Source organism: Crocodylus siamensis, chromosome 2, assembly GCF_052110815.1.
Source record: "Crocodylus siamensis isolate JL-2025a chromosome 2, ASM5211081v1, whole genome shotgun sequence".
In the NCBI taxonomy this organism is placed as follows: Eukaryota; Metazoa; Chordata; order Crocodylia; family Crocodylidae; genus Crocodylus; species Crocodylus siamensis.
Genome location: NC_143396.1, coordinates 233,117,643 through 233,145,175, shown reverse-complemented (window position 1 = coordinate 233,145,175; position 27,533 = coordinate 233,117,643). Strand labels below are relative to the sequence as shown.

At 42.8% G+C, this 27,533-nt stretch overlaps 1 protein-coding gene across 1 annotated transcript in view; it reads right to left on the bottom strand.

The window, feature by feature from the left end:
• The window catches only part of RMDN3 (regulator of microtubule dynamics 3), a 79,403-nt gene that overhangs the window by 37,514 nt on the left and 14,356 nt on the right, over window positions 1-27,533 (bottom strand). Inside the window, exons 5-7 of the mRNA XM_090033423.1 lie at window positions 15,879-16,146; window positions 12,735-12,837; window positions 11,350-11,410 (exon numbers count right to left, since the gene is read on the bottom strand). Coding sequence (XP_089889549.1) covers window positions 11,350-11,410; window positions 12,735-12,837; window positions 15,879-16,146 — 432 coding nt within the window. The remainder of the gene's footprint in view (window positions 1-11,349; window positions 11,411-12,734; window positions 12,838-15,878; window positions 16,147-27,533) is intronic.

Genomic DNA, 27,533 nt, shown 5'->3' with positions numbered 1-27,533 from the left:
TACCAATTATTCTATTTCCAGCCTATACAGCTCTGATTTTTCACCAAACATTTGAAAGCATTTATAAGAAAGTATTCACTGCCCTTTACAAAAAGGTCATTTAAGTTTTAGATTAGCAAGACAATACTCTGTTTCTCTCTTTGAATATTCCATGCAGACCATGGTTCACATCTGCCGAACTACAGGCTTTCCATCTTTGTACTAATGGAACCAACAAGGTCACTCAACAAATAAAGTAATTCAAGATAACTTGAAAGTAAGTGAACCTCCTCCTCAGTCATGAGCAGTGGAAACCTGCTGTGTAAGCAAAGCTGGGTCCTTTACAAAAGGCTCCCATCTGGACGAACTAGAAACCAGGGAAGTGTTTTATTTGATCAAGATCTACAAAGATTAAAGAAATAACCAAGCCCCCCCACCCCCCAAAAACAAATCTACAAAACCTCATGATTCTTAAACCACATTAGAGGCTTGCTGTGCAGAATTATGGCTTAAAAGGATAAGTTCATCTCAATTCAGAAGACTGGAATAATACAGCTGTAAACAACTCAGCATGAATATCTGGGTAAGGAAAATATTGCCCGAGTTATTATTTTAACCAGCACTTCTTCTCATCTATGTGCTCAGGATTTTTTCCATTTTCCCCATCAACTTGGGGAAATGGAGTGATTCTCAACTAGGATGTCACAGCACACTGGGGTGCTATGCAATATTAGCACTATTATCTCATGGATTATGGTTGGATGCCTAAACCCAGAGATTTCAAATAGGAATCCACAGTGTTAAAAATATTCTGACCTGCTCCGGTCTTTCCAAGTTCTTTACAACAGAAAAACTGCTCTACAGTTTTTCCGCAGCCAAAAAGTAAGTGAAAGCTAAGAGCTGGCATTTTCTGAGGGGGGGGAGAGGAGGCTTGAAGCTAACAAGGTTAAAAATCACTGGTGTAACTAAAACAGCCAAACCTTGTATGCCAGCCTCATCTAGCACATGGGTCTGCCTCATCTAGCCTGCTGGGCTCCCCATGGGTTCAGAAATTTGGAGACAGGGAAGCAATGGCAACATTAATTGCCATGACTCTGGAAGCTGTAACAATGAATGCTGCTACAGCTCCCCCACCCTCATATTTCTGGATCTATGCGGATCCCCTCTGGCATGTGCACAAACACACACTCAAAGAATTGTCACTAGCTTGCTCTCAAACTAGAAAGCCACTTCAGGCAGCACTGCACAGAAGTCTGTTCTGGATGCAATGTTATGTAGCAGTTTTTATTAGCTTTTTGGGTTATGGAACTGAAACTACATTTATTATGCTTGCAAATTATACCAGCCTGGGAGGGGCTACAAACACTTTGATGGGTACTATAAGAATTCTAAATTATCTTGATAAACTTCAGAAGAGAAGTGCAAAGTACAGTACTACATTTAGCCATGAGAAGGCCCAAGCACAAGTACAACATGGAGAATAATTTTATAAGCAGCACTTCAGAAGATAAAGATATGAAGGAAAAGAGATCACACATGAAACAAAACAACATGATACTCTTGCAAAAAAAGAAGAGACAAATCTCACTCTTGGTGTACCAGCACAGTGTTGGAGGCATCAGCTAATGTGTCCATTTTGGGAACCACAATTTGAAAAAGGTGATGATAGACTTAAAAGAATCCAGAAGGGCAACAAAAAAATTCAGAGGTTTGTAAGTCAGATTTTTCCATCAAAAAAAAAAAAAAAAAGATTAGACAATTTTCAAGGATTGGGTTTGTTTTCTTTAGAAAAAGAAAGTCTCAGGGAACATGACAACAGTACTTAAGTATTAAAAGTTTATTAAGAGAGCAAAGTTAAGTTGCTCTGCATATTCATTTGGGATAGACTGAAAAGCAGTTGGCTTATTTTGCAGCAAGGAGGATTTAGGTTGGATATTAGGAAAACCTCATAATTATACATTTATACAGGGAGTTAAGTACTAGAACAGACTACCTAGAGAAGTTGTAGCATCTCTGTCTTGAGAGGTATTTAAGTACAGGTTAGACCAAAATCTGGCCCATGGATCTGATGAGGGGAGGGAGAGAGCCCTTGACAGGCCCTCAAAACTCATTAAGTGGCCCTCCAGCCGAAATAATTTCCCACCTCTGGGTTAGACAGACACCTGCAAATGGACTACATTTCAGCCTTTACCCATCTTTACTTTCAATGTACACCTAAGTGCCTATTGAAATTAATTTTAGTAGCTTGCATGCTTTTACAGTTTTCATTTTAAAATACGCAAATGAGGTTAATATTTGAATATTCAAATTAGAAATTGTACCATTTTTATATAATCTCTACGTTGCATATAATCTCTGCAGTTCTGGACCTCCAATCTTACTGTAGCTTCTCATATCAGTTACCACTCCTAGTAAGGCAAACCAGAATCAAGTTTTCCATGCCCAAAAAGCACCAAAAGTACCTACCTTGCAATGGCAAGCCCCAGAGTCTGTGTTATCTACAAGCTTCTCACTGAACAGACATTTCACGCCCCTTGCTGAAATATGTAGGCGGTTCTGAGAGGAGGAAGGAGAGAGATGCACGCGCCAGGAGGAGAGAGACCAAGGTGTAGAGATTGTGAGAAAGAAGAGTAGAACAAAAAGCAAACAGAGCTAAGAACACTTGTTCAGAACTGCAGAGAACATTCTGACATCAGCCTCCACTGGCTTCTGTCAAGGCTCCTTTTGTTTCTGTTCCTACTTGACTTCAGTGTCCTTTGCTGGGAGTTGGGCCCCTCTATGGATTTTCCTACTCCTTAAGCTCACATGAAATAGGGGTTGAGGACATTTCATATCTGCTAATGTATCCGAAAGGGAAAGGGTGGGTGTCACTTGTGCACAATTCTGGATCAAGAGATTGCCAAGTAGGAGGAAAGGCTCAGGCTGAGTATCCCACTACCATGACGCATCACTCCTAATACTGAAACATTTTCCAAGACTATTTCTGTGCCTACTCCTACCAGCTATGATTCTTTGACCCCTGATTTTACATGCTGCTTCCCTGATTCACCTTCATGTGAAGATGGAGTATTCAGCACACAGAACTAGGCTTAGCTGAAAATCAATCAGTTTTATGCAATACTTTGTGAAGAGCAAGACACTACCAACCAAACTGGCTTCTGGCCTAATCTTTAGCTCAAAATTGTACCCAGAATGCTCTCATTACCTGGCAAGGAAAACATCTGCCTGCAGCAAGCAGGCATGACAAATGCAGTCAAAGTTAATAAACAATTTACTGTTAATAAACAGTTAATAAACAATTTACCGCTTTGCTCAAAGATGAGCATGGTCTTATGACTTACTTTACAACAAGAACGCTCAGAAGTCAGCAAATACCATTTAGTTTTCAGAAGAAGAAATATTCAGATTGAATAAAGGGCCAAAAATGCAACACCTGCAAAATCTGCCCCAGACGAATCCATAAAATCCCTTATTGCTCTAGTTGTACTTCCAATATTTCTTTTAACAACAGGAGTTGATGCCAAGGCAAACACACAGTTCTCTCACTTCCTAATCCTTGAAGCTGGTGTTCTGTGGTTGAAATTGCACAACAAACAGACACATTGACATGGACAGGGAATTAAAACAAGGACTCAATTGTTTCAGTTTCATGGCATTCTCAGCAATTTTTCATATTCGTGCCCAGAGTAGCTTAACATTCATGCTTGTGCAATATGCAACACTCCTGTTTTTTTAATTACGTATTTGTTCTCTCCTCTTTTCCAAGATTTCCGAATTAGTTAATGAAGCAGTAATCATGTGGTTTAACATCTGCAAGAGACACTATTAAAAAAAAAAAAAAAAAAAAAAAAAAGATTACCACCATTACCAGCAGAGAGCAACAAAAATGATTAGAAGCCTGGGAAATATGTCTTATAAGGACAGGCTGAAAAAACTAGGATTATTTAGTCTGCAGAAGAGAAGACTTTGGGGGTGGGGAGGGTAGAAGAGAAGGGATGTGGGGGATTTGATAATAGTCTTCAAATTCCTGAAGGGAGATTATAAAGAGGATGGAGATAGACTTTTCTCTGTGACTGTAAGGGCCAGGGCTAGGGGCAATGCCTCAAACTGCAGCAGAGGAAATTTAGGTTGGAGATGAGGAAGAGGGTGTTCAAGCACTGAAGCAGACTACCTAGAGAAGTTGTGGAATCTTCATCCCTGGAAATTAAGAGCAGGTTAGAAAAACATTTGATTGAGCTGGTTTGGTCAGGAGTGATCCTGTCCTGAAAAGGGGACTGGACTAGATGACCTTATGAGGTCCCTTCCAGCCCTACTTGCAAAATATACATATTGCTTTCAAAGCTCTTTTTAACTATGGCACGGGTTACTTTTGATGCAAAGGCATGGTTCATGTAAATAAGGCCAAGGCCACACAAAGAATAAGAATGTGTCAAATCCTTCCCTAGTATCATGCCAATGGAATTAATGACACACTATTTTGGTCATTCAAGAGAAGCATCAAATAGCCAAAACAGCTCCCACATCTCATACATTCCTAAAGGAATGCAAGGTGACTGCAATCAGGAATTGAAAGATTATGTTATTTCTGCTACACAAGGGCTCTCTAGTTCGTGGGTCAGGACTAACAGCCTGCAGGCCAAATCCAGCCCACTGAGCGATTTTATCCAGTCCATGAAGGCTGGCAGAGTGGGGAAAGATGGGGAGGGGCACAAGTCAAGTGATTTGGCAGCAGGGGTGTTACCAATCATGGCTGTCGCAGCTACATTGGAACCACCAGCTCACCTAGGACAGAACTGCAGTATTTCATCCTACTGCTTCTAAAAGGTTGCTGACCCCTCCTTTAGTCTATTCAGCACTGTGATCAAAACCACTTATTTCTACCATGTGAAACAGCTTTTCTTACGATCTACTAGGATCCATGAGCAAACAGTTATAAAATAGCAGCTTTGTACTAATCTCATGTGAAAAGGAGCCCAGGGATCCATGGAAGGGCTCCTCTTCATGTTTGGTACCAGCCCAAGCCAGAGCAAATACAATCTTGTCCCAAAACATTCTTGAGAAAACAACAGAACCTGGATTCTTCACAGGATTCAGTTCCTTAGCAGCAGCAACACACCCCCCACCCCGGGAAGGTGAGGGTTTGTGAACTAACAGGGTGGAAGTGAGGAGATAGGGAGATATTGCAGCCACAGCAAGGAGTTGCATAGAAATACTGAAGTGCTACAGGTATTACTTTAAAGGGATGAAGTGGATCATTCAAGAACTAACTGCACATTAAATGGATACAAAATGATCCAGGTGCTATCATACTCAGGTTGTCAAAGCCTTCCAAACCATCCAACCACAAAGGCATCGTCCAAAACTGTGATTAAGATCACTTTCCTGTTCAGCATTTTTCAACTGGCCCTCATGGGATAATTTTTTTTTTTAATCAGTATGGAACATAAAGTAACTCTACCGTAAGTACCAGAGATAAATATAGAAAAAGCAGTAATCTCACTCACACCTGTTTCTAGATCATATATAGAATATACATGACTACAGACAAACACTACCACAGTACACTGCTAGCAACACTACACTGCACTAGAACAATATTTTTACCTTGCTGACTTATCATCCACACCCAAGGGTCAATAAAGAAAGTAAAGGCTAGAGAATATGCATCTCAGACAGGAATGCACAGTGAAGCAAACAAACAGAGGTAAAGGAGCATAGTGAAAAATCACTACATCCAAGATAATACATGGGCATCAAACTGTGAAGAAACTGGAAAAATGCTTAATAATGTCTTGTGTTATTATGTCACATGACACCCAATTTTTTGATTTTCATGTACTGAGTTACAGGGTTTGAATTACATTCTGACTCTTGGGGGGGGGTGTCTGCGGTGGCAGTAGCTAGAAGCTGGAAGAAGCTGCTGCTGCCTGAGGTGCAGGGTAGGCCGAGGGGGCTCTTATCTCTTATGGGGTGGGGGGTTCAGCCTCTCTGAGCTCCTGCATAATTCAAACCCTGCTGAGTTACACTTGGTAATGGGTAAGCTGTTTCTTAAGGGGACAATTAGTATGAACAGACGCTGGAACCAGAAAAAGCTTGCAACTGTCATGACCCAGACAGTGCTGAGAAGGGAACAATTTCCTGTTATATTCATGATAAAGAACAGCTATTTCTTTGAGTGATAAAGATAGTTAGTTATTCATTTCCAATAAATCCCGAGCCTCCCACATGCTGTGCTATTTCCTTTCCATGGCTGCCTTCTTGGCTTTCTGCAGCTGTTCTCAAGAAGTAATAGCACGATCTGGGTGTACATGAACAGCCTTGCCCCTCTTCAGCAAAAAGACAAGTCTATAGAGACAATTCAAGCCTGAATACCCTTCCACTGATGACACTCATGGAAGAGGTGGGCACAGATTAGAAAATACATCCTTCTAGTGCATACTACACTGGAGATGTGATTAAGCAACACACTAATACAGAACAATGACAAACAGTTTATCTTTACAGAAAGTTCTTATCAATGGTCTATTAGAAAGCATGCAGGAAAGGTGTACCTAGCTCTACCAGCCTCTTTGGACAGCATGTAACCATAACGGTGGACGAGTCTCACATAGTATCATTGCATAATCAGATTTCACTCCAGCTCCAAAATTCTCTGATCAAAAATTGTTGGATCAGTTGTTTTTGCACACAATAAGCCTCTGAATCACAAAGCCAATCAATCATTGTACAGCTCAGAAGCAGTCTTGCTCTGTAAAATGTCCAAAGCTCAAGAGTCAAAGCTGTTTAAAACTTTAATTGGCAAGTTGGTGGTTCAACAACATTCCAGAAATTAAACATGCAGAGAGAGCCAAACACCTGACTCCACTAGAGAGATCAAGTCTCATGGACTACCCCATTATTCTTCCCTTGCATCAACATGGGAAACATTTGCAACAGAAGCAACTAGTTACTAACTAATCTGATGTGGGAGTTTTCTCTAGGCCTTAAACTCAACTTTTAGGCCACAAAAATGTATTTCCCACAAGGTCTGTAATCTAAGCAGATCTTCAGAATGCAAATACTGACTTCAGAAAGGAGAAGAATCTAATTTTTCCTTAATGAGATTTAACAACCCAGAGCTCTTGACATTGAACGTTAACACCTTTTGTATACCATAATCCAGAGCTCTTTACATTGAAGATTAACACTTTTAGTATTGTATTCCATTTTCAAAATTTTACTTGCTGGCACTGAGAAGCTCAGTCACTCTCACGTGCCAACTATAGTTTAACAAGCAGTTCACTAGAACAGACAGATGTTTTTCCTTCTCCCTGCAACCAGCATGTATAACACAGTAGAAGCAATCTGAAGTTTAACTACTTAAGTCAACATTAAGCATGGCCGAACACACTGTCCTTTCAGTTCTACAAAAGTTTCTAAAAGAGCCTATTCAGACACTGAAGCTACTGAGGGATAGAGGGGGAAGAGGGGAAAAAAACAAAACAAAATACTTAATTCCTTTATTATAAAATTTAAATAATCACAACATTTACACAAAAAGAACAAAGTTACATACAATGTGTTCAACTTAAGTGCATAGCTTCAAGACTACCAAATAAATAAATGAAGACCATGCACCAAAGCAAATTATACACTTGTGGAAAAGTAACAAACAGAACTAGCTCAGCACCCAGAGATATTGTGTGGTTGTATTAGCAGCCTTGAACAAGACTAGCTCCCTTCATTTTCAGGCTTCTAACAGTTATTTGGGGGGCTGCTAGTAGAAGTCTAGAAGACAAGGAGACTAGAGCCCCTTGTTTTCAAGGTTTCTACTTGTAGACCTCTGACTCCTTACACTTTCTGGCACAATTAAGTGGAGTACCACTAGTTACAAAGTAGACAGATATGGTTACCATTACTGATGCCGTTACCCCCAGTACACTCAGGTTACAAAGCAGACATTTGGGTTGAAAAATGTTATGCCTGTAAGCATTTCATGCACCTAGCAGAGCTTGCTACAAAATAAGCCAGATCTGTCCAACTGGGAGCCTGCAATATCTCAGACAAACCAGTGCTTGCCACAGACTAGCTTCTGATCTTATGCTGTCCTTGCAGCAGCAACAGTAGCACATATGGTACCCAGGACAGACAAGGCTTTATTTTTCTGCAAAACTGAAAGTGAAACGCTTTCCACGGTGGCACACTGAAGACATGCACAGTTCACTTTACTACATAACACAGTCGGCCCCGACTGATTGCCAATTTGCTTAAATTGGGGATGTCCAACTTGTAAGTGACATGGTGCCACACACCCCATGGACACCTGCCTGCAGCACTGTATGTGCGGTGCCCTGGCTGCCCATCCCCCTATGGCTCCAATTGCAACAGCAGCAGCTGAGGACAGGCTCCTTCCTTCCATCCTCCAGTTTCTACATCTTGGCCCCACCTCAGGGGATGGTGCAACAGTGGCACAGGGGAATCTGCTGGACCAGAGTTCCCATGCAGCATGGGAGTGGCTGAGGACCTGAGGGTGAGGCTGGGTCATCTGAACAGCCCAGATGTAAGCAATGGGCAATCAACTGGAACGGACAATGTGTTGTGTAGTAAAGTAAACTGTGTAGTTCTCCAGCGTGCAATAATCTTATATGCTTTTACATTGGGTAAGATCCCTGACAAAGCCAAGTATTTACCTGCAGACATCCAGAAATTGCTGTGATAAAACTCAAAATCAACATGAAGTTAAGTCACTGTACCTTCTCTAATTTGTTTATTTTGCTTATCTGCCTGGACAGTATGTTTTATTGATCTTCTTGTACATAAACAACTTCTCATTTGTGTGGGTCTTTCATACAACTGAGAAAAACCTCTATAAAGTAAGAAAAACTAAAACTAATGCCACAGAAAATGTGAAGGTGACTCAGGACCAGGTAAAGTACACAAACTGTCAACCAGCTAGATTGCAAGAGAAATCACTTCTTCTTGTGATCTCAAGTTATCATTAGATGCATATATTTATGGCCATACAACAAGTTGTATGGTATTATTTGAGAAACAGCATGCAATACAATGTGTAGATAAGTTTGCATGTTCAATGTCAAATATATCTTATCCTGTTTTATGAAGGCAAGAAATTTAATATTGTATTGACATATTGTATTTGACATAATACAAGTTTAGATAATATTTATGCAAAATGAATCACTGCCATCAATTTAAATCAATCATAATGGTAGCAGAGCTCTGCTCATTGCTTACAGCAGGAAACTATATTAGGCCTCCTTTGGATACAGTCAAGAAGAACCCATCATAAAAAATTAACTGGAAGCAGTCTGATTTTTAACGATGGATTCTCTGAATGTGTGTTATATATTTTAAATCCAGATAATGGACTACATAGTCATACACGTCTGTTGATGCAAGGGGCAGCTTGTTCTGAAGACAAGAAACTGACTTGTCTAACGCTTCTCCACTTCAAAAATACTGATGCTTTCTCCTGAAGCCCTACATGCAGTTTGATGAACCTTTCTTAAAACCGTCTTCATTTTACTTGGCACTATAAGCCTCTGGAACATCTATAGAAGAAATCAAGAGAAACAACAACAACAACAACAACAGCTACTAACCCCAGTAAAATAAGAGGAACAAAAAAAAAAAAGGTGTCAGGTCATTAATAATCATCTAACTTTTAAGTTGCTATCCCCACAGCCTGTGCAGCTGGCTAGGAGTTTGCCTTTCAAGGATACAAGTAGTTCCTTTGTAAGGGGCTAGAGAGGGGCCAAAGGAAACAGCACGGAAAGAAAATAAAAGGCCTCACCAGATCAAGTTTTTGAACGCAGGACGTGCAGCTATCTGCAAGTCAGTTGCATGAAATGAGATTCCCAACCCTCTCATCACCTTCCATTTCCAGCACACAGCCCTAGGATAGACAAGTAACTTTCCCAGGTCTCTCAATACCAAAAAATAGAGATGAGCTGACTTCAACACCAAGGATTTTGCACTTAGTTGGGATCATATGGCCACAAATACCATAGCAGCTGAGCACTTATTTATGTCTTGTTATAGGAAACAAAAATAGTTTGACTGAATTCCAGAGAAAGCCTTCTTGTGTACAAGCACCAACTTTTCTCCATTTCACATTTATTCCTCACATACATATATGTGTGTATGTGTGCGTCATCATCAGCAAACCCTCAATTCAAGAATGATCTCTACCATGGCTCACTGATGGGTTTTGAGGCGACTCAAGAGTCCAATCCTTGAGCCACAAACACATCTCCAGAAGTTGCAGGTCTTTCCGCAGGTGAGAGCAGGCTGCCAGCTGGGGTTTCTCTCCTTTTCCTTGCTTGTCTCTTCTCTGCTTCAAGGGCAAGACACTTTACCTTGAAATAAGCTGCCACTTGCCTGAGGTTGTGGTGCCATTGGGGTTGGCTGGCAGGTAGATCCTTCCACTGTTGATGTCAGCATGCATTTTCTTGAGTTATTCCTTCAGTGTGTCCTTGTAGCATTTCCCTTGGCCATCGTGAGATCTCAGGCCATTACTAAGCTGAAAGTAGAGCACTTGTTTTGGGAGTTGAGAGTCAGGCATCCACACACAATGTTCACTCCAGCAAAATTGGTGCTTGAGGATCACCAACTCAATACTGGTAACATTGGCTTCAGCAACGGAGCTGGTGTTTGTGTGGCAATCTTCCTATTTGATACGGAGGATTTTCTTTGGTGATTTTCTTTGGTGATCTCTCTCCAGGCTCGTGTGCATGCATGCGTGGGCACACGCACGCACGCACACGGGATGATGCTGCCTTGAGCAGGGGGCTGGACTAGATGACCTCATAGGGTCCTCTCCAGACCCACATCCTAGAGTTATGACTAAGATATGCAAAGATTAACTCAAAATAACTTATTCTAAAAGCAGCAATTCTAGTCCCTGAATTCAGACTACCTAAAATATCCTAAACATACTACATTCCCAATTCCAAATTCTTGTTGCTAGAAAGCCATTTCTGAAAGGCCCATCAGTATCATTAAACTATTATGTGAACATTTGCAACTACCTGATACGTATTCCCCAGTCCAGAAAGAAAAATAATTACCTGCCATCTTCTGCTCAAGAGCTCCCTCAGGCCACCTCTTCTTAGAGCCAAACTTTGAATTAGCTTGCATGATCCAAATGAAAAAAATCTCTCTCAATAACTGCTACCAGCACCACTGGTCAGTGCACTATTTATTCATACCAATTAACAAGAAAAAGAAACCAAGAGTCTGCTAGAAAAAGCAATGACTCAGTATATATTTAGAACATTTGCTGTGAGGATTGTTATACGCCCCAACTCCTGAGGAGTTTCAACAGCCTCCTCTTTTCTCCTTTACAACAGAAAACAAAAAGTTACATACCACTGGTGACACTCGGAACTTTGATCTCCTTTCTGTATGGCTGCCTCTGCCTCTTCTTTCCCTGTAGAGTGATGTAAGAAATTTAGTTACTTGCACTCTTGATAAATTAGTGTTTCCCATCTCTCAAAGTACTAGTCTCTACAATGACAGGAAGGTGTAAAGTAACTATACATTTATCAGTTACTTGGCTTTGAGAGTATTTTGCAAATGGTTTCATGCTCTGGGCATCCAAGACCATACATAAATAACCTCTATATATAATTAAGACCCATAGCTGACATCTTGGATCACTAGCATGGCTTCACAGCATGCTTGACAACTGTTTTGAATGCAGAAGACTGTTAAAGTTTTTCTTGGATTGTAAATTAAATGGGTTCTGTGAAAGTTTCATTCTAAAGACCATTTCAAGGAAGGTTTAAGAAATAATCCTCATCTTCTCCACCTGTTCCAAGTGCTTAGGGTCTTAAGATGTTCTAGCTGCAAGCCCTTTTATGTATGAGGTACATGAATTCAAAATCTGAAAATTAAATAACTACTTTAGTTTTCTGAAAGGAAACACTTGGGTAAATGAGACTAAATTAAATTGTAAATTATTTCTTAAATCTAACAGTTATAGAAATCTTAATTTAAATGTCCTGTTTTTGTTTACAGCCATCTACAGTGTTGAAAACACCAAACAAACAACATTTGGCCTGGTGAATTAGAATCAGAAAACAAAACTGATCAAACTTCACTGAGGAAATATAGATAAAAAGCAAATGAGTTTTAAATGTTTATGTATCTTAAAGTGATAGTACACTAAGTAAGCCTTTTTAAGCAAATTACATCAGAAACATTTATTTTGATGGTAAAGATGACACTGAATGCAGATACATGGTTTTACTGTAAGCTTTGCTTCACCACATACTAAAAGCAAACCTGTATATCTCTAAGTAGTAACGGGGATGTAACCATAATACTTTTCTGGAAACTAAACCCAACATATCACTACAGAGATTGTTAATCCATTCCTAAAGAAAAAAGGTTTAAAGTTAATAAACTCCTCCCCCATATAGTTTCAAAGGGTCTGGTGGCAGAGCAGGTAAGGAGGTATCGAGATATGGAGCCAGAGGTGTGAATCTGAGCCCCAATCTAGAGTGATGCAATGGGCTTTCCCTGGGTACACTCGGTTATTCGGGCTGGAGAATGAAAGGCAGTCCAATTTGATGTCTGGGCATGGCTGGTTAAAGAAAAAGGCATCCCTTACCCATGCTACTTGCTAAGCTTGGGAGAACTTTTGACCTTACACTCATTGTTCAAATGTTTAAAGTGCACAGTTTATAAGCCTAAAGCACAAAAAATCAGCTCCAGTAAACATGATGCCATACATATATACTACTCCTTACCATCAGAAGCATATGATTTTTTCTCATCTGCATCCTCTGTGATATCATACAGATCACTGTAAGCTCGGATTAGGCGCCAAAGGAAACTGTTATGGTCCTTATACTGCAGGCAGAACATAAATATTGGAGATGATTTACTTCAAAGATTTTTTTCCACCAATTTTCAACGGGAGGACAAACAGAAAGGATATTAAGTATTATGTGGTAAGAGCTGTTATTATGCATAACAGATCTTTTACACACCAAGGTACACAGAGTGAACACCTTTTACAACTTCAAATTGACCCAGACTGACAAAAACTGAAGTGGAGGCTGAAGAAAGCAAAAGCACAAAATTCATAATTAAATTCCAAATAAAATGGAGCTCAAAATAGGACTAATTTATTGTGTCATGTTGTAAGTGCTCATGCCACATGACAGGAATTTTAACAAAGATGGGAGCACCGAGACCAGACATCCACTTGTTTTCATTTATCTTCAGAGACAAGAAATAAGTCACAATTCTAGACCATTTCACAATTCAGTTTAATTATTTAGTGGTTCATGTGTTGCATTTCAGTCAGCATAAGATTGGACATTTTCATATTCTGGCTCTCAGAACACCCATGCAGTTATTGTGGCTGGATGGCCAAGGCAGGAGGGGAAACGGTCCATCAAGAAACACAAGTCAATTCACTTCTTGCTAAAACAAACAAATAAACCCACCATTCTCCTTCTCTTCCTCCTCAAGCTTGGCTCTATAAAAATGAGGCCTGTGCAAAGCAGCTAGTATTCGCTTCAGATTTGGATTCTGCCAATTCGGGGGGCAGTAATTCAAACCACTGTCCAGAATTGATTCCGCCAAATCTCTGAATCACACAGGCCCATCCCCCACCCGATCTCCCTGCCCCAGCAATGGCTGCCCCACCTGCCTGCACTTTGAAAAAAAAAAAAGCCTGCACTCACCAGATAATGCTAGGTGGGGTGGGGGGCAATCCCCATTGCCCCACGCTGTGTGGGGGGCTCTGAATGAGCCCCCTGATGCCCACCTGCTCCCCAAGCACCCCCCACCCTAACTCTGGCCCTATAAGAAACACCCCACCTCGCACTCACGGGTTTCTGCCCAGCAGAGGGCAATGCCCACTGCCCCACACCATGTGAGGGCTCTTCCATGAGCCCCCTGAAGCCCCGAGGCCACTCTGGTGAGTTCAGGGGTTTTTGGGGGGTTCTTTTTCTTAAAGGGCCAGAGCTGGGGCGGGCAGGACAGCCATGGGGGAGCTGGGAGGGGTCGAGGGGCTCGTGGTAGAGGTCCCCCCCACAGCGTGGGGTAATGGAGGCAGCAGTGATCACCCCCCTGCCAGGCAGCACCCAGTGAGTGGGGGCTTTTTTTTAAAGGGCCGGGGACTAGGCAGGGCAGCCATTGTGGGGGCTGAAGGAACTGGCAGAGAACGGGGCCTGGCAGGGGTCCCCCCCATGGTCCCCACCCCATTCCTCCAGCTCCCCCTTCCCCGCCCCCTATTTACCAGCTTTGAGTCCGGCTCCAGCTCCCTGCTGCAGCAGGTGGGGACTTCCCGTGTCACTGAAGCTCTCAAAAATCGATTTGGAGAGCTTTGAATTGATTCAGACCTTTTTATTGGTCCTGATTCAATTCAGATTTGGAGATTCGGCCACCAAATTGGGCCAAATCTCCTCTAAATCGAATCGGTATCCAAAGCTTTGCACAGCCCTAGTAAAAATGCTAAATGTTTAAATTGAAATCCAACCCACTTGATAATTTCCCTTTAAGTTGGGTTATGTTGGATAATACATCCCAATACATTTAAAGAAAGCGTGAGGCACTTTCAAAAAGGAAGTTGCAAGCATATTAAATGCATTCCTGGCAGGGTCTGTCACTATTTTTTTTTTGAGACTCCTTTCTAAGAAATACTACTGATTAAAAGCGGGGCGGGGGCGCCTCAAACCCAGCTGAGACCCTGAGTCAGAACTGGTCCCTGGGGCTACTTGTGGGTCAGATCTGGCCTGGAGCATAGGGCAGCATCCATAGCCTAGTGTGGTGGCAGTCACCACAGTAGCAGCCACAGTCAGGCAGTTGCAGGACAAGTGAATGCTGTGCTACACAGCCTTCAGTGGCAGGCAGGTGAGCAGGGCCACAGGGCCTGGGATTTCATGGCAGGCCATGCTCAGAACTGAGTACACCCCCATCTTCTGGTGGTTCATTGGTAGCCCAGAGGGCCAGATGGAGTGATTCCACAGGCCAAATCTCATCTGCAGACTTTGTTTGATACCTCTGGATTAAAGTAGCATGCTATTACTTCCTTCTGAACTATCTATGCTCTTTCAGTTTCAGTGTTAAGGTCACAGCAGACAAACATTTTTTCCCTTTCCACACTGGTGCCTACAGAAAGAACAAGTGATATAATTTCCTTTGTTAGCTATTCCATGCTTAGCTAAATACTACCATGCAGCTGAAAGCAATCACAGCAGAAGTAGTCACTCCAGCTCTAAGCAGAGTAAGAAGCTGGGTTCTTAGGCCCATGCAAAGCTAAAGGCTCTCTGCATCACTGGTGAGGGGAGCCGCAGATCTAGCACTACAATGTCTGTAGCCCTGCATTGAGACAGGAGGGCTGTAAGCCCGTCCCCAAAGCTAAAAGCCCTCCCTGTTGCTAGGAGCAGAGCTAAACATACCCAAGCAGCTTCAACAGCAGGAATAAAGACACAATGGCACAGACTTTAGTGTGGGCGAGGTACCTGAACAAAAACCTAGGGTCCCTAATGGAGGTGTGGCAGAAAGGTCTTCAGTGTAGGCTCCACATCTCTGCTGCTATTGTTATCCATACTATAATAATAGCACCTTGCTGTTGCAAAGTAGACTTATGCCAAGTCAGGGGAACCAGTTCCAACACAAATCTTTATGACAGACAGAATGTGAGAAGATACATGTAAATAAAAGTCAAGAGTCAAGCCATTTATTTGATTGTTGGGGGCATTAAAGACCAGCTCTGTTATACTTCTAAACAACCTTATGACCAGGGCCATTGATTCCCCACTATAGTTGTAGTGTGAACTGGGTCTTATATAGCGACTCATAAATAAAATCAATTTGTTTTGCCCTCGTTATTTTGTTGAACACATACAATTCTGCTGGGGAATAAAATTGAACTTTACCACCAGTTTACTGTTAAGCAGCAGCTGGAATCCTTCTCTCTTCTCTTGTTCATTCCCATTATGCAACTGGTCAGCCTGCTGCAGGAGCTGCTCAAGTTCCTCCTCCACTGTAGAATCCACGATTAAAGTTGTTTCATCCTCATTGACTAGATCTAGGGAATCCTTCCGTGCAGTCCTCACTGTTTCACAGCTCACTTCATCTTCCCCTTCTTCACTTTCTCTCTCCGACTCCCGATCGTAATCGGACTCTGCATTGGCTGTGCTGTACCTTTCAGAAAATACACACGTTGTAATCCATCATTAAGTTACACAACATGTACTCAGAACAAGATGCAGGGTGACAGTTTTACATAAAGCTTTAACAAGACAGGGATGACAATAATCTAGTAAGTATCTTGGGTCAAACTGTTTCCAGTGGCAAGGGGTATACGCCACAAGGTAACCTCTAGAACTGTGCAGAACACCATTTTAAATCCCTTACAGCATTTTCACTAATCATTATAACAAGTGGAAAAAGGCAGAGAGAGAAACTCAAAGGAAGCCAGCACAAAACTAAAGCAACAGGAGTTCACTTCCAACTTCTCTTCTGCAAAAGTTCTTTTACAGCATTTAATTTTTAACGCCTAAAAAAGATGTATATTGAACAGAACTGCCAAAGAAGAGCACCTAGGAAATTATAGACTACATGGTAGACATTTTCAATAGGAAACAACAGATTCATCTGGGTGGCAGATGCAACTTGATGTTTTTGATGTAAGCCAAAGAATTTCAAACACAATAGCATTCTTGGCAAGCTCCAGTATTTTGATCAGGTGTGTGACCAGTAAATATGAAGCAGATTAGTCATGCTGACATGTGGAAATGTTTGAAAGTTAGATAATCAAAACAAATTTATGTGTACAAAAAGCCAAGTCATTATCACTGGCAACCCTGTGCAGTCAAGGGTGATTGTCCTCTATGATTGCCTTATCTGTGGGTCCAAAGGTGGCTGACAAGGCCAATCCAGGATCGACAGGTTCTAGTGCAACTCAGGCACGTGTTTCCATGCAGCATGGGTGGTTCTAGATTTTTGGATTGGTTCATGACATGGCCGTTTCTGCTGCTTCTGTTTCTCCATCTCCTGTTGTTGTGAGGTTTCAAAGTACTGAGATCTTTGCATTTGGGATGCCCCTGGGTGATAGTCTCCCATGAGCTGATATAAAAGTTGCATTTTTTCAAGTGGGCCTTGAGGACATCCTTGAAGCGTTTTCTCTGTCCTCCTAAGCTTATGCCTCAACTGACCTGGGAGAATAAAACTTGCTTTGGAGTCTGGAGTCAGGTATCTGGATGACGCGGCCATCCCAGTGAAGTTGATGTTGAATGATTATTGCCTCAATGCTCATGGCATTTGCTGAGAGGACACCAATGTTGGTGTATTCGTCTTCCCACTAGATTTGAAGGATCTTCTGCAGGCAGCGTTGATGGTATTTCTCCAGCAACTTGAGGGGGTCTCCTGTACATTGTCCACGTCTCAGCTCTATACAGTAAGGTAGGGATCATGACTGCTTGTTAAACCATGAGCTGGGTTTCAAATCTGATGTTGATATCTTCAAACACCCATTTCCTTAGACATCTGAAGGCTGCACTTACATTTGACAGGAAGTTGGATTTCTTCATCCATGTCAGCCTTTTGTGATAGATGGTTTCTGAGGTAAAGGGAATATTCAACATTCTCCAGAAAAAGCCAAGTAGCAGATGAGCAATATAAAGATACAATATTTATATAACAATATGCAATTCTTAGCTATTAAAATGGTCAGGTTATACAAAGCAAAATAAAGCTCAGACAAAATTTTTTTCCAAAGCCTGTCTTAAATTAAGCTCGTTAAATTATGTTCAAGTGTCTGAATAAGTGACCTGATTTTGGAAACTGCTAAGTACTTATCAGCACCCACCAAAACCAGGAGGATTATTTAGATAGGTTTACAAGTCTAACTTTAGGTTTTAAGTTTGACCTAACTTGTCCTCTTTCAAACTTAGATGGAAGCTCTTAACTAAGGATGGGAAATAAAGTTAGCCCTAACAATTTCAGAAAGAACCATTTTAAATTCAGGGTTTGCTCAAACAGTAAGGGAAACAATCTCCAATATCCTACCCCAATTCCTTTAAACTTTTCATTCCAGATCCTGACTGCAATTGTTGGAGTAGTGAACAGGAAGATAAGCAGTCTCTGTAACTAGAACCCAAACAACAATAAAACTTTAAAAGCTTAATATCTATGCAAAAGGGAAGCCCCTGGAGAACTGCTGTTATGCACTCCCTACAGTTGGGCATGTTAAATTGTCATGACATTCTGCACTAGCTGAGACGTCCAGTGTTCTCTAGAGGTAGCTGTAGTGTTCCCTATGTGAAGTTATCAAACCAGTAGACAAAGCATGTGCCAAGGTCTATGTCTAAGATAGCAGTCGCAGTGAACTGGGTTAAACAAAGGTGAGAAGGCTGATTCTTGGCTACCAAAGTAATAATTGTCTGAAGTCATCAGGGATTCAACTGTATTCTAAAGAGAAAGGCATCTGAAGAGAAGGGTTAGCACAGATCCCCACCCTGAGGCACCACCATGTGGTATGATCGTATCAAATCTCAAACTAAAGCAGTATATTGCCACTATGTTGATGGAAGAGAGGTGATACAGAAATCATGCTGAAGATTCAGTAGGTAGCATTATTCCATTTAATTCCACAGGTAGGTACTGTAATCCATCAACATAGTGATAGATTACTATGGTGTTCCCATATTTTGAATGAGCTGTAAAATCTAATGTCCTTACCACTTCCTATGAAATAGTCATAAGACATTCCTTAATGAGTATATGGTACTAAACTTTGATTCCTCGGTTAAACTCAATTTGAGTGGCTACATTTAACCTCCCCAAATCCCCTTTGCAGTTTCAATTTACTGTGCACCAGTGCAGTGTTTTGTGGGCTACCAAACAGCAAGTGTGCTCCTCCTAAGCAACAGTTTAACAGTACCTGAAACTATTTTTATATTTAAGGAGAAAAAGTCATTTTCATTCTAAAGGATCTAAAAAAAAGTAATCTTGCCACAGAAAAGTAAGATCTGAAGAAGTTCACCACTTTAAAAACCCCATTTCTTCCTTCCTTTTAAAGAAAAGATGGACACCACTCAATGCAGGGCTTGTGTGCATGTTTTTTCCCCTCTGCATTCAAACTCACTTTGACATGGCTCATCTGAGATGCTGCCAGTTTAAAAAAAAGAGAAGCAAGCAAAACTGAATAACTTTATAAAAGCAAACGTATTTAAAAGGATCCACAGGTTTAGATGTTATCCTGATTTTCTCAAATTTAGGAAGATGGGAAGTTCTTAAATGCCTTAATATGTCAAAGTCCTTGGCTGGCACATTTCCTGAATGGACAACAAAAAGTGCACGCTATTTGGTGCTAAAAATCACAAGGAAAAAGAAAATGGGGCAGAGGAGTCTGTTGGACCTTCACAATGCCAGAGAAACATAAGGAAATTAACTTCTATACCACAATACTTCTTGCTGCTCACGATATGGAACAATTTGAGTCATTTGGAAATGAAATGTGAGGATGGCTTATAATGTGTTTGGCTTATAATGAGGAGGAGAAGGAGATTTATAGGATTTAATTAAAAGGCAAAAGAAAGTAGTTGTCAAAACAAAGATGCCAATTAATTTTTATCTTTTGAGGATAACTTTCTCCCTCCCAAGTACCCCTACATATCTAGGTTGCCTTTTCCAAAATAAGTTTTTCCCATACTGATTTTCTATAGGAAGAAATACATTGTCTACATTTCCAAAGGTAATGTTGTGTGATAGCACAGAATATTTTGATTTGGTTGCCAGGTGGCTGCTATACATGGCTGTTCAGGACAGTGAAATACAACTTCAGTTTCACATAACAAAACTGCTTTATATCAGGCCAGGGTCCATCCACCATCCACTAATTCACCACAGTGACTCTTAAATCTCCCTGTAATGTTTTAAATTACTGACATAGAGCTGAGCCGCATTATCTAAATATATTCTGACAAACAAGAAAATTAGACAGCAGCAGTGACTCAGAATCCAGCTTCCAGATGCTTCAACCTGATTTACAGACAGGTAGCACAGAGTAGGGATCACCAACATACAGCCCTGAGGTTCACTGAATTTGGTGGCACGTTGGTGACAGAGGCTTACCCTGTGCACCTGCCAAGGCTGAGTGGCAAGGATCTCTTCCAGGTCTGGTTGGTAAGATGCTATTACCATTCAGCATGGGGGTAGGGATAAGCATGGCCTGGAAGAATCTCTGCTCCCACCATGGCAGTGGTGGGCACAGCTGCAGCAGAACGCTGGCCTGCCTCAAGACCTAAGCTGGGTTGTTCTGACCTGTGGCTCTGAAAAGTTGTAGACTACTAGCATCAAGAATATCCGTCATCTTATTCTTCCAACTCACTGTACTCTCTTGCACACACTTTTACTAGCCAATCCCTTACAATATTAAGCAGCAGGGCTCCTTTCCCAGAGATGTCAAAAAGCTCACAGGAAATAGGAGCTAGACAGAAGCTGAAAATTGGCTGTGCAAACATCAAGTATTGCCAATCCTGAGAATTACGTTAATCAAAATCACAAGATGATTATGTCAAATATAACAACTAATCCAGGTTTGAGCCTGGGTTCATATTTTCTGAGACCAAGATAGCTAGAAACTCACTAAAGCAGCAATGGAGTGCTGCCACCTAACACTCCATGCTGCCGCTGTTTTGCCTCTTGCCTCTACCCCCTGTCCGCTCTTTGGCACGGCTTTGGAATCATGGCACTGCTCCTCCATGCTTAGAGCACTCTGATTGGCCATTTCTGTCAGCCAATCAGAGTGCAAATAAAGCATTACGGACAGACAGACAGACAGACATAGGCTTTTGTAATATTAGAATGATTCCAAGAGCTTGAGGCTTTAAGAAATATCATAAAATAGGATAAGCAGGGATCTGGGTTTTCCGTTTCCCATGGAAAAACAGTGTAAACCGTGGATTTTACCTTTTACCAGAGGCAAATGCGGATTTCTCATTTTACAAGAGAACCCCGCAGATTTTGCCATTTTGCAATAAGCTCCCTGCAGGCTGGCAGAGTTCCAGCCTGCAGGGAGCTGGGAGGGAGTGGGAAGAAGGCAGAGAGACAGGGGGTGCCACATGCACATGGCCCCAGGCAGCCTGAAGAACAGCTCCAGTAGGTAAGCGGTAGGGAGAGGGAGCTGGGCAGAGCTGAGGCTATTGCCCAGCCTGGCTGGGCTTGGGGCCCAGGGCTGCAATGCTTAGCTGCAGGGCCCCAGCAGGGAGCAGGATGGGGCTATGAGTGTCTCATCTGGGGGAGGGGGAGGGCTGGCTCCCCACTGCCATGCACACTCCCAGGTGGGAGGGGTGGACCTGGACTCCACAGATCTGTACCCGGGGCAGATGCAGGCTGCAGGCTCCTGCCCTGCTTCCCTATCCTGGGGCCTCCGGAACCTAGTGGGCATGAGCAGGCACAGCTGGGGACAGTGGGGCCACACGGGGATTTCCTCGCTGCTGCTCCCTCCCTCCCTCCCCTGGTGATGCGCTTCCAGTGCCTGCTGCTGCTTTGAGGAGCACAGCCCCACACCACTGCCTTCACTGCACCCTCGCGCACAGGATGCGTGTTGCCGAGGCAGGGGGCAGGGGAAGAGGGGCAAGCAGATCCCCGCATGGCCCCACTGTCCCAGGTCATGCCCGCCGGGCTCCAGAGGCCACGGAAGCAGGGCATCAGCTTGAGCGCAGCCTGTGCTTGCCCTGTATACAGCTATGGGAGGCATGGTCCCCCCACTCCCACCCAGGAGTGCATGCAGTGGCAAGGAGTCAGCCCACCCAAGTCCGCAGCAGGGAGAGTGGGGGCAGGCATCAGGGATTTTTTAGCAGAGAATTTGGCATTTTTTATCAGGGAAAACCAGGATCCATGATGATCAGCCTCACAATACAATCATGAGATTTGGCATCACCAAAAGTAATGGTGGGACCAAAGGTAGAGGGGGACGTTCCTGTCTGTGTCCTCATGCTCTGCTGAAAGATCTCAACAAGTCATAATTGCCACTTCATGTGACCCACCCTATAGCTTAAAAAGAAAAAAAATCTTTACTTTCAAATTATACATTGAGCTTAAACTGTTAAGAAGTCACTTATTTCCTTCTTGGTCAAAACGATTAAAGTTTGAGACTCCAGCAGTCATGGAAGGGTATTACAAAAGCAAAGCCAGTCAATTAAAATTATACTTCAGTTACTTAAGGTACTAAATTTAATGAGCATTTTAGCTCTAGATCAGGGTATCAGACTTGCCTCATGGCCTGGGCTGGATCCAAACCATGGGAATTGTCATGAGCCAGCAATGGCCTGAGGTAGATGGTGAATATGGCCCCAGCGTAGAGCATACTGGAGCAGCAGGGATACAGCAGACAAATGAGGGGTGGTGGCAAAAGCTCAAATGGCCACAGCATGACTGGAGTTATGTCACCTCTTGCTCACCCTGCCACAAATCGCCATCTACACAGGGGCCCAAGTGCCCACAGTCCATGGTAGGCTGCTGTCCCCCAACCACAGTCTCTGACTCCCACTTACCTGGCAGTAGCCCAGTGGGCTAGAGAGAACAGCTTTGTAGGCTGGATCTGGCCAACAGGCCATGTATGACACCCCTACTCTAGAGCTATACTACAAATTTTGAGGCTACACAATTTTTCTTGGTTTTCCAAGAGGGGCTGAAAACTAAATTTATAATTGAAAACTAGTTGCAAATATTGCCTTCACTTCCAATACAAATGAAGGGACATACCTAGAGAGCTTGAAAAAGTAGATTAGCCAACTGAAAGGATTTTGTTGCTATGGCAGACAAGGTTCTTTGGGTAAATCTGATACTTTTTATTAGACCAACTCAAATAGTTGGAAAAATCTGTCTTAGCAAGCTTTCAGGCACAAACACCCTTTGTCAGGCTGAGGAAGTACTTGCAGATCGCTGTGCTCTTCCTGGATGGAGCGGTAAAGCAGCCAAAGGCCAGTGCGTTGTTGCTATGGAAATTCTTAAGTTCACAAGTTGAATCTTGTCTCTCTTTCTAAACCACTGGACAAAGCTATATTTATTTTGTGCTGAATGCTCTCAAATATACCCACCTGCGAAAACATGTCAACACACCAGTTCCATACCCTCTCCCAAAGACCGAGCAATTGAACACTTACTAATAATTTAAAGCCACCCGAGAGAGGCAAGAGTAAGTCCAACACCCATGCTGCAAGTTCATGCTGATTTCCCTCCTAGCCTGCAGCTTTAATTCTGTTGCTGATATTACCCAATGAGGAAAGCACTTTAATAAGAGGCTTCCTTTTTTTTTTAAGTCTGTTACCTGGAAATACTGGGCTTGCTGCTGTTTCATAAGCAACTTTACTGGGAAATATCTCTTCAACAGCACATTGATAGTCACAAAAAGCCACTATCCAGTGTGCTACCTGGCCTTTGGGGCAGCCACGTTCACCTTTAACAAGATGTCAGGACAGTAATTCATGACAATAAAGATTCAACTTAATTTGGTTTATCATAAAGAAAAACTTCATTAACACAAGAATTTTTCTCAGAATCAGTTACTCAGAGAACAGCCTCTTTAAAACAAATTCCTTAGCTCTGAATCTTCCTCTTACCAGAATCTCAGTTAGGATCCTCATATGAATCACCTGCTCAGTAACTGCCTTTTTAGCCAAATGTTTTTTAATGTCTCCAAAATATTTCAACTGAATAATAATGTGGTCCCGTAATCTGGGTGAGATCACCCCAACCACGTCAATGCCTTTTTTGGAATTAATTTTGGTAGCGTGAACCGGAAAGCATGCTGCTTGACAAAAATCAACCCTAAATTTGGATCTTCTCTGCAACAGCTGAAGATGCTCATAGGAGGATCCAGGATCATGGAAAGAAGAGGCGTGGCCTCAGCGATCTCACTGCATATGCACCACAGCCAAAGGCAGGGTGGCCACAACCACTTGCCACCATCCTAGATGCCAGTAAGCTCTCTGAGCTCATGGCACATCACTGCAGCTCCCGTCTGAGCTGCACATGTACCACAAGCTCTAAACTCACCAGCTGGTTGGCACAAGCTCTGGCCAGAGCCCAGAGGGTAACTGCTGTTGTTTGCTCTTCTATTCCCCCACTGCTGAATTTAGCAAACAGGGGGAAAGGGAGAAGCAAAAGGAAAGGAGGGCAAACAGTGGTTGTGCTTACCGCCTGGCTCCAGAGCTGTGTAAAAGCAGCGCTCTGGCCAGAGCCTGCACTAATCAGCTGATGAGCTCAGAGGTAATTAGATATGCAGAGCTCTGGCAGGAGCTCACTGCACATGCAGCACACAGCCAAAGAGAGGGGGCAACTGTACTACCACGCCCCCCATCTGCTCCTGATGATGCCTCACCTCTAAAATAGCAAGAAAAAAACCCAGCAAGATCTGCATACTCTACCCTGCTCCATTTATTCCAGCTTCTGCAGGGAAAACACAGCTTTTCCGACACACAACATACAAACACAATCTTACTCTAGACACTGTTCTAAGCAAAAAGATGTCTCCTGGCAAATGTGAACTATATGGTTATCAATTAATGTAACAGGAAGAACGGGGGTAAAATGCACGTAGAAAATAGTACCCAAAATGCCTGACAACCAAAGCTGTCAGCTGGAAAATGTCAGCTCTTAACTGTCACTTGTTTTTTTGTTTGGACTTTTGAAAAAACTCATTTGTAGTCAAGATGATGCTATTTTTCTCTTCCTGTGTGTTACTACCAAAGACCTCCTCCTCTACCCTCTTACTCTAAGTTACTGTTTTTAGGGAAAAGAGGCCTCTAATAGTATAACTGTATAAACATATAAGTATGAGAAATTACTTAGTTGTAGAGTTGTAAACTGTTTAAGTCTACACAAATTTAGTTAATGATTTGGAATGTTAAAAAGACCTTATACTTGGGTCATCTCTAGAGATACTATCAAGCCAAAATGACAAAAGTTATATAAAACTGAAATCTTTGTTAAAAACAAAAAGACACAAATATGTAAACATAAATATTTCCATTAAGGAGAAGCATGCTCTTTCGTGTTTAAGTGCCTTTTCACAAGCCAAACTAAATACTGTACATATGCATCTATAAGGGAATTTGTAAACATCTTTCCCATCTCAATTTTAATTATATTAGAGGATTAACAGTAAGTTAGAGAAGGACAATTTTTAAAATGATGTATTACTTAACCTGACTGTCCCTGCAAGTGTCATTTTTACACAAATGTAATTGCATTTTCCTTCCAAATAGGATATGAATTAGACCCTACAATCAATGGTAATTTGTCTCAAATGTTTGGGTAAACAATTTGTGGCTTGCAAACAGACACAACCTTTAATTCTTCAGAAAAACCAGATATATGAAATTAGGCTGGGTGAAATTACAAGCACTGCATAAAATCTATTACAGAAGATAAGCAAGCTGTTCAGTAAATCTCTCAGCAGTAGAAAGAACTAGACATTACAAGATATGGAAACAGCACTTCACTGTCTGCACTGGGTCAACTAAACTGAGTAAGCATAGAAAGATTCATTTAAAACCTTCTCTCACAAGCCCTTGATCAAGAGGCTACAGGTAAAAATGATCAAAAAGGTACATTAGTAATTAGCCAATGGGCAGGATGGGGGTAAAACAGAGGCTGGCAATTATTTTGGCTGGAAGGCCACTTAATGAGTTTTGGTGAGCTGTTGAGGACTGCATGGATAGCCTCACCCCTTCACAGTTGCTCTGTCCCCTGGTCACCAAATTGGGACCAGAAGTCCCACCCTTAACCCCCAACCTTTGCTACCGGAAGTCCTTACCCTTGGCCCCCGAAAATACTCCTTTTTGGAGGGGAGGGCTGCCATCTTGGAACCAGAAAAAAACAAAATCATACACTAAAATTTTACCACCTACTATAACATATTTTAATTTTATGACAAAAGATATTTGTCATGATTTGTGTGTGTGTAGAGGGTATTGCATAATAACCTAGAAATAAAGTCTTACTCTTGTGTATTGTATGTGGGGGGAAGCATAGGACATGTTGGGAGAGTGTATATGGGGGGGGTGTGGGGGCAGGGTGTCAAGTATGGGGGAAGGTAGGAGGCATGGGGACCCTCCACACACTCCTCCACATGGCGCGCAGCTTCTGCTGCTGGGTACAGCAGCAGGCAAGGGTGCAGGTGCTGGAGCCCGGCAGTGTGCAACTCCAGCCAGCACTGCAAGTGGGGGGCGAGTGCAGTTTGCCTGGCCCACCTCTATCATGAGGGCTCCATGCAGCATGCCCACAGCTCCCACATTTGGGCGGCATTGGGAGAAGCCCTGTGCTGGAGCTGGCTGCCTTCCCTGCCCCCTGCCCTGCAGGTCCTGGGACTCTGTGGGGAAGCAGGGGCTGGGGCTCCCCTCCACCTCTGGTGGAGTCCCAGGACCTGTGCAGCAGGGGGCAGAGAAGGCAGCCAGCTCCAGCATGGGACTTCTCCAGATGCCACGTGAATGCAGGAGCTGTAGGCATGCCACACGAAGCCCCAGTGATAGAGGCGGGCCAGGCAAGCTGTGCTCCTCGACCCCACATACAGCAATGGCCAGAGTTACAGATCACTGGGCACCAGCGCCTGGGTGGAGCCCCAAGCACCCCTGCCTACTGCTGCTGCCAGCAGAGGGGGCTGTGTAATATGTGGGGGGGGTGGGGGGTCCCCACACTGCCCTACACTCCCTCACACCCACACCCTGCCCAGCTATGCTCCACGATCCCCTTGCCTCCCTGGGTGCAGGCTCTGCACTGCCACCGGCCCCAGCCCCATGCTCTGTGCTTCTGCCCAGCTGCAGCTCCCCCAGCCACTTCCCTACCTGCTACTCCGGGGAAGCCAAGCAGGTCCCCCAGGGGCAACAGCAGCCCTGCCTGGAAGCTGCTGCTGGCTGGGCTGGGTCCTTCTGCCCATGAGGGTGGGAGCATGGCGCAACAGGATATATTGGGAGGGGGGTGTATATGGGCACTTTGCTCCCACCCTTGTGGGCAGAAGGGTTGGGCAGGGTACAATTTGTTGGTGGGTATTTTGACTGCCCCTGGGCTAAAACATCAGGAATGCACCTTGCATTAGTGATTCTCAACCTTTTTAGACTCAAGGTACCCCTTGGGAAATGCCAACTCTTAGCTGTCACTTCCTTTTTTTTTTGACAATGGAAAAAAATAATAAAGCATTTCTTCTTTTGCAAATAACTCATAAAGCCCTTAGAAGCTTAGAAAGTTTTTGACACTATGGATTCCTATTTGAAATCTCTGGGTTTCTCTCTGTGAATCACATGCAAGTATTTGCATACCTAACAGTGCTAATATTATGTGGCACTCCTAGAAAGATCTCACAGCAACCTGCATCCTGGTTGAGATTAAGCCAGATCTACTATATGCACAAAACAGTTAGAAGTGTCACTTACTAGAAGGATGACCAAACCCAAAGAACTATTAATAAAACCTTAATCACCTAAACTCCCCCCAATAATCTATACAAGTGATTCACCAAATCAATCAGGAGCTTACAGTTAGACACAACTATTATAGTCAGAATGAGACTGGAAGGGTAAGTTGTA